An 8,179-nucleotide genomic window follows, 5' to 3' on the forward strand; every position below is an offset into this window, starting at 1 on the left:
TGCTTACAGCCCAACATCGTGCAGGACGTTTGGCATTTGCCAGAGAACACCAAAATTGACAAATTCGCCACTGGCGCCCTGTGCTCTCCACAGATGAAGCAGGTTCACACTGAGCACATGAGCACATGTGACAGACGTGACAGAGTCTGGAGACGCCGTGGAGAACGTTCTGCTGCCTGCAACATCCTCCAGCATGACCGGTTTGGCGGTGGGTCAGTCATGGTGTGGGGTGGCATTTCTTTGTGGGGCCGCAAAGCCCTCCATGTGCTCGCCAGAGGTAGCCTGACTGCCATTAGGTACCGAGATGAGATCCTCAGACCCCTTGTGAGACCATATGCTGACACATGCACATTTGTGGCCTGCTGGAGGTCATTTTGCAGGGCTCTGGCAGTGCACCTCCTTGCACAAAGGCAGAGGTAGCGGTCCTGCTGCTGGGTTGTTGCCCTCCTACGGCCTCCTCCACGTCTCCTGATGTACTGGCCTGTCTCCTGGTAGCACCTCCATGCTCTGGACACTACGCTGACAGACACAGCAAACCTTTTTTGCCACAGCTCGCATTGATGTGCCATCCTGGATGAACTGCACTACCTGAGCCACTTGTGTGGGTTGTAGACTCCGTCTCATGCTACCACTAGAGTGAAAGCACCGCCAGCATTCAAAAGTGACCAAAACATCAGCCAGGAAGCATAGGAACTGAGAAGTGGTCTGTGGTCATCACCTGCAGAACCATTCCTTTTTTGGGGGTGTCTTACTAATTGCCTATAATTTCCACCTTTTGTCTATTCCATTTGCACAACAGCATGTGAAATTTATTGTCAATCAGTGTTGCTTCCTAAGTGGACAGTTTGATTTCACAGAAGTGTGATTGACTTGGAGTTACATTGTGTTGTTTAAGTGTTCCCTTTATTTTTTTGAGCAGTGTATATATGTTTTTAACTAGACAAGTCAGTTTAAGAACAAATTACTATTTACAATGACAGCCTACACCATCCAAACCTGGTCAACGCTGGGCCAATTGTGAGTCACTCTATGGGACAACCAATCTCGTCCGGTTGTAATACAGCCTGGATTTGAACCAGGGTATCTGTAGTGACACCTTTACCACTGAGATGCAGTGCCTTAGACCGCTGTGCAACTCAGGAGCCCTAATGTGAAGCGGTCATCAAAGCAAAGGGTAGCTACTTTGAAGAATCTAAAATCTAAAATATATTTTGATTTGTTTAACACTTTTTTTGGTTACTACATGATTCCATATGTGTTATTTCATAGTTTTGATGCCTTAACTATTATTCTACAATGTAGAAAATAGTAAAAGTAAAGAAAACCCTTGAATGAGTAGGTGTGTCCAAACTTTTGACTGGCACTGCATGTGTGTCAGTGTGGTATGTCAATAAACATCACTGTATACATTATATATTTACTTGTATTTATAACTAAACTCCTTACATAAACGTGCAAACCAGTTGCCCAATAATATAGAAGTAACTTTGACACCTCCTGTAATTACACATTGCACAAACTTATGGAATGCACTTATCAAGGTACATACAGAGGGATATCAGCTGATGATGTGGTTTCAGTAGGAAAAAAATATAAACATAGATTTATTTTATAAAGATTCTGTTTGCTATTCTGCACTGGAATAACTTGTACACCATGTAGGCCAACAGTAAAGCAATTCAGCTTGCATTGTAATATACACTCAGCACAGAACTGTACTATATGGTGCACAGTATCACATTCCCTGGTAGATGGTGCCCTCTTGAGGGGACTACCTGGCAGTTGTTAGGTCTGGATTTAACCTCTGGTTGGCCACTAAGGGGAGTTCTGTATCCATCCACAAGGAAGCAGTGGCTTTCAATTATCTCAGCTCAAATATCCTTCCACTGAGGAAATCAGTAATTTCTTGGTTACAGTCAGTCAAGGCACCTGATTTGTATCAGAGTTTTTTGCCTGTTTAGTGTATGGTCAATGAGATTCAGAAGCCATACTTCAATTTGAAATATGAAATAAAATGCCTGTAAATGCAGTAGACACAAATGGACAGATCTCTCAGGTCTCTCAGGGTACATGTCCTCTGATTTTTCTTCTTCACATAAACCAAACATTTGCATTACAAGGCACTGGCATGGTCATGGCTTCTTGAGCACCTCTCCCACCCACCCGATAAGGAAAACATGTTTCCTGTTTAATATTTGTTTCCATACCTTTAACATAAACAAAAGCAAGCTGGAGGGAAATCTTTATCTCCTTTGGGTTTATTTGATGCTAGATGACTCCAACTGTCTGTTGTGAAAAAACTATAATCAGTCATATATAAAAACATCAAATGCTTTAAAATAAATAAATAGGCCTATTTGTAGGCCTAGTAAAGTGCATGTGTTATTACTAGGCTCGAGATTAGGCCTATGTTTGACAATTGTCCTTCGATTCGTTTGGATTGTTTTATGATAGATATTGCAATTAATTCTAGACTTTTTATGCAATCTCTTATGTATAATATGGACGGATAACTACTGAGATCATGCCTAATATATTGGCACGCACGGGCGCGAGACTACGTTGTCGTTAGCGGGTGTCATAGGTTAAACCGGAATTAGCTGTGAAGTGCAACCTTGAAGTGTCGACGTGCGAACTAAAAGGAATGTGAAAAGTTTGTCTTGCTACAGGAGAAAGAAGCTGAGCAAGTCTCATCATACTTTGTACCTATTTTGCAAGTGAATATATTTAACAAATACGATCATCTTCCGAAGGCGTGAAACGTGTCTGTGGACATGGGAGACGTTGCCTTCCCATATTAACAGGTTTAGCCCTAAAGACATTATTCAACCAAAGGAGAGGAGAGTGTGACGGTTGTGTTGGACCATCACCTGCACTCTGAGGGTTCCCCAACTGGCGGCCCATGTGCGGTTATTTGGCCCACTAAGTTTTTAGAGCATAAAAAAAGATGTATGTTTTTATTCTTTTGGGGAATTTTCCTTTTTGGACTCTAAAAACACCAGGGGATCCGCTCCAAGTTATTTTAATTTTGGAAATCTGTTCCCAAGTATTCCCATGCATAATAGAGAGAGATATGTGATCATATACAAATGTAACCTAGGTTTGAAATTATTATGTTTTAGTCAAATATTATTTCTGTTTGGGCTTCTTGTGGGCAATTTTCAGTCTACAAATGATTTGTAATTATGTTCTGCTCCCCTAACCATCTGTTCAAGAAAAAAATAGGCCTGCGGCTGAATCTAGTTGATGATCCCTGCTGTAAATGTTTAATGGTATTTTTTATTATTTATTATTCTCTGACACAAAGCAGAATGACAACAACACAATCAAGAAGTTGACAGCTACAATTGCACGTTATATAATTGAAAGAATACAAATAGCCTAGCTTATTGTAGCACAGTAACAGTCCTGTATTAAAATAAGGCCAAGGCTGTCACATCTTTATTTCTAGTAAGATATAATGTATGCAACTTAATAGGCCTAAATAAAAAATATTGTTGAAAATAGAAAATATCTAGCAAGCACACTTCAATTAGGACACTTCAATTGGCCTGAGAGATATGTATAAGTCATAACGTGTTCAGGAGCATATCCATTTAAGCATATTGTTTGTTGGAGAAGTTGCAATTCACTTTTGCAATTCATTTGATTATTGGCGCCAGTATTTCAGATTTGGGAGTGGAGTTTGCTCTTTTTTGGGGTGATGCGTAAAACAGGCGCTAGAAGACAGTGGGTTTGCCAGCACAATTGACTCGTCATTTGAATGCAAATTGTCGGGGTTTGAAGACTCTTCTGACGTCAGGAAGGAAGACCTTAGTATACCTTTACCACCACCACCTTGACAACAGAGCCACATCCTGTGAGACAGTATCACGTCAGGAACTACTTCGCATTTAATTTGCACCATTGGACTACACACAACATAACCACAGCAAGAGGATTGTTATTTGAATATTTTTTGGACGCAGCTGCAGGGCAACTATGTACACTTGAAAGTCACTTTTGTCACTTTTTTTCAAATCATGCATGTGGGATACCTTTTGGATAAAGAAGGCAGCATGTATCACCAAGGACCTGTAAGACGATCGGGCATCAACATCCCACCACAGAACTTTGTTCCCACGCCACAATATTCCGACTTTACTGGATACCATCATGTGCCAAACATGGATACGCACGCACAGTCTTCGGGTGCTTGGGGAGCTCCTTATGGCGCACCGAGAGAGGACTGGGGCGCCTATAGTCTGGGTCCTCCTAACACTATTCCTACGCCCATGAACAACTCCTCGCCGGGACAAGTTTCCTATTGCTCACCTGAATACAATCCCATGCACGCGCCAGGGTCAGCAGTATTGCAACCACCTCCAGATAATATTTCTGTGGCTCAACTTTCCCCGGATAGAGAAAGGCGCAATTCTTCTTACCAGTGGATGAGCAAAACGGTACAATCGTCTTCCACGGGTGAGTAAGGTCACAAGCTTGAGCCAAGAAATGCATAACACTGTTAAAATCATTCGTGCACAGCATCAACTCATGCCAAACCACATGTTAATATTTAGCTAAGAAGAGTCGGAATTGTTGTGTTTTTCTCGTGTGCTGTGAAAACTGCTGGTGTTGGCTCATAAAAGTTGTGCAAGTGCAACAGGTAGTATTTAGAAAATTGATAGAATATAAAAACTAATTGCATAATTTAATTGATAAATCTCACCGTAAAAACGAATAACCTCATGCGTAATGGGTGCATTTTGGTAAAATGTTTGAGAGATTCGTGTCGAATAAAAGGAAGCACTAACATGACATTATCTAATCATGATTTAAATTAGATGTCACCAAAATCACACAGTCGCATGTAACATTTCTGTATTGGACACATTTTGAAAACTGTAAAATGCAACTTCAAGGCATTAAATTGTAAATCACAACAGACTCAAAACAGAAGCGAAAGGAGGAAAATGATAGGCTCTAGATCGAATTTGTCAAATTCATTATTGACAATGCAACTATAGGCCTACAATAGCGATAATAGTCTGATAAACTATGATATTAATTAAACCTTTAACATCTTAGTTATTTTCTGATACAGGCTTTTAGCCTTGTCGAGGAAACGATGAAGGTGTCAAGATTAGAAACGGCGCCAGGCGCACTTGTAATGCTAATTTCTCGACTCCCGTAAACTAGATGTGAGGTCTACTTTTCCTGCTACATTGTCTCAGGTTTTGAGGTTATCCGTCATATTCAGGTTGCGGCCTCTTTTAACACCTCATTTTACTTTGATATGCACCAAAGTGTCTTCCTCGGCTCCCATTCTTCGAGTTCTATTGCCGGAAAGGGTGACGTTTTTCACAGCAAATAAAGAAAGGTCTTTGACCAATATAAACAAAGCTTTATAACTTGGCAATAAACCACAGCATCTCTTAATTCGCTAGAAATTAAATATGTAGAAAATAGAATTCGTTTACTTTAGGCCTATATTTATAAATTAGACTAAGTTATAGTAACATGAGCCTAAATTAACTCGTATATTTCGTTTTATAGCTTATTAATTAACTTGGTTATAAAACGAACCACTGTAAAATCCTGAAATTCTTTTAGCCTTGATGTCTTTTTCTGTATTTGTATTATTAGGCTAGCTTATCAAACGTGTTGTCAAGTGTTTCATTCTAGGAGGCTATCCCTGGACTTGTCAAACGGATCAAGCATGACCTATAGCTATAACTATTAATATCAACATGTTTCAATGTTGTTCAAAACGACTAAGAATATTGTCTACCTGATAAAAGTGTGTGTGTTTATGATATATTGATCAACAAAAGCAACCTGATCCAAGCTAGAGAAATGTCTGAGATAGCATTGCCTTGTTAGTCCTTTGTGTGTCGTGTGTTGCCTCTTAACACTTCAATGGAGTTTAGGTAATATCTCTGAGACTCTTTGTTCTGCAGTTTGTTCAAAACGTGAGATCAAAAGATCAGTGGCTCAATTTGCATATCTTCCAACAAAGCAACACAATCTAGATTAACATGATAGCCACCACTTCAGTTGATAGAGCCTAAAGATGTTTCATACACATTTTGAGATGTGTTAGATAAACGAATCGTAAAGTTTAATAGGCATGGATAATTAACCTGTTGATTTTCCTATTTCTCTAGTATTAAGCCTACTTGCTATAAATACCTAAAGTTACTGCTATAAAAGGGAATTTAAAACAAGAATGAACTTCAGAGTTTAAATAGCCTATTGCTCCATTATATATTATATATTGAAGTATTCGATGTTCATTGTGACTAGCCTATTTAAAAATGAGGCATAGGGAGCAAATTGAATTCTAATAACTTCTCATAATTTCAGGCAAAACAAGGACGAAGGAAAAATACAGAGTGGTTTACACCGATCACCAGAGACTGGAACTGGAGAAGGAGTTCCATTTTAATCGTTACATCACTATCAGAAGAAAGTCAGAACTTGCGGGGAACCTTGGCCTTTCAGAACGACAGGTAGGTCTATACCAATTCATGATAGAGCATTATCGCCCTAGACTTGATCAATCAAATGATGAATCAAATATAAAACGAAATACCAATTTTGACACATTTTTCTTTTACATTTACAGGTGAAGATCTGGTTTCAAAATCGCCGAGCCAAGGAAAGGAAATTAATCAAAAAGAAAATGGGATCTGATGGCAGCGGAGGATCAGTGCACAGTGACCCGGGTTCAGTGAGTCCTCTGCCGGTACCAGGCTCACTCAGTCCGTCGGATATTCACGGCTCTCTCTACCCACCCCCCGGAATGAACACCTTGGCATCTATTAGGAACATACAGCAAGTTACTGTCACTCAGTAGAATCGAATTTGGACCATCCAACATAACTGAGCACTCCGACACGCTGAAAGGACAGTTCCGCAAGACTTGGCTCCCAATGGATTATTCAGACGTCCTGAAGCACATGTTGTGGATTACGAGAAGTCGAGAAACAAGATGATTTATAATTGCAACGAAATGCTGGAGGCTCTTCAAATATACTTTTTTATAGAATAGTTCTAATAATAAAATAAAAACATACAAAAAATACATGTCTGGTTCAGAAATGTAGTGCTTAACATGTTTGTTTGTGTCTGAGTTATTGAGATAGGCAATATAATTTTCTGTATGTGATAAGGTGTATAAGTGTTTGCTAATTAATAAAATGAGAAATCAGGTAGGCATTACATTTTATTTTAAGTTTAACTGGACAGAAAAGGCATATTATTAATTTGGAGTTTCTGTTTGACACAGGTTTAGCATTTTCTGCTCCAATTTGATTGCAAAGCACACTTCCTTAATAATACAGGGACAAGTGAGGCAGGTTTTAAGAGTGATACGGGTAGAACGTTTGTCTGATGGCAACGTTCAAAATGAAAATAAAATGTGTTTTTTGCAATAACGTTATATCGTTTTTTACTTATTTCATTGACTGGAAAAGTATAGCGTACTACTGCAAAATAACAGGAATGTGAGTGTGCATAGGTTTACTGTTTTCTAAAACACTTAATTGTTGATGTATATATTTGATATTTCAAAACCATACAAATGATTTATCAAGAGCTTCCTTCATTAGGCTATTACAGTTAACATGCTCTTAAATTGTTTATCGCCCTTCTGTTTCTTTTTTAAACTATAAGGATGTGATTAAAGTTTATTCTGACCACCCAGCATGTGTCAAATGCAATATTTGATTGGTGATGTGCATGTAACGATATATATATATATTTTTTTCTCTCTCAATAACATAGACCTATAGCCCTTCTCATGTGAATAATGGCACATCGTTATTGAGTTGTTAAATTGCACCAAAAAACGTTGCTATTGGCCAAAGCAATACACAGCTACACAGTCACTCTTTGTAACGGGATTCTATATAGTGTCAAGTTGTAGAATTTGTAGTCTAGGACTAGGCCTACTTATGCTTGTCTTCTCAATTCATGTTGACCTTTGAGCTATTATGTTGGGGAAATAAGTAGTGATCTATTTGTTGGGATAGGTTAAATGTAGGTTCAAGCCTATGGGGTTATATTACATGAACCTGTAAAAAGTTCACCCAAGACTGTCATTAAAATGTCTCATAACATCCTCATAACCTAGCCTAGGCCTACTCCAAAAACTTGCAAGAGATCCCTATAGAAGTGCACAACCTCAACAAACCTG

At 39.0% G+C, this 8,179-nt stretch overlaps 1 protein-coding gene across 1 annotated transcript; it reads left to right on the forward strand.

Moving 5' to 3' along the window:
- The first annotated feature begins 4,022 nt into the window (after positions 1-4,022).
- cdx4 (caudal type homeobox 4) lies at positions 4,023-6,951 on the forward strand. The gene is made up of 3 exons (XM_055924451.1): positions 4,023-4,461; positions 6,346-6,491; positions 6,608-6,951. Exons 1-3 carry the CDS (start codon positions 4,023-4,025, stop codon positions 6,836-6,838), a joined length of 816 nt encoding a protein of 271 aa, XP_055780426.1. The 3' UTR covers positions 6,839-6,951.
- The last annotated feature ends 1,228 nt before the right edge of the window (positions 6,952-8,179 follow it).

Source organism: Salvelinus fontinalis, chromosome 6 (assembly GCF_029448725.1).
Source record: "Salvelinus fontinalis isolate EN_2023a chromosome 6, ASM2944872v1, whole genome shotgun sequence".
Classification (NCBI taxonomy): domain Eukaryota; kingdom Metazoa; phylum Chordata; class Actinopteri; order Salmoniformes; family Salmonidae; genus Salvelinus; species Salvelinus fontinalis.

Coding starts and splice junctions, on each gene's coding strand:
- cdx4 (XM_055924451.1), top strand. CDS start 4,023: ATGCATGTGGGATACCTTTTGGATAAAGAAGGCAGCATGTATCACCAA. Junction 4,462..6,345: donor GGTACAATCGTCTTCCACGG/GTGAGTAAGGTC, acceptor TCATAATTTCAG/GCAAAACAAGGACGAAGGAA. Junction 6,492..6,607: donor TTGGCCTTTCAGAACGACAG/GTAGGTCTATAC, acceptor TTACATTTACAG/GTGAAGATCTGGTTTCAAAA.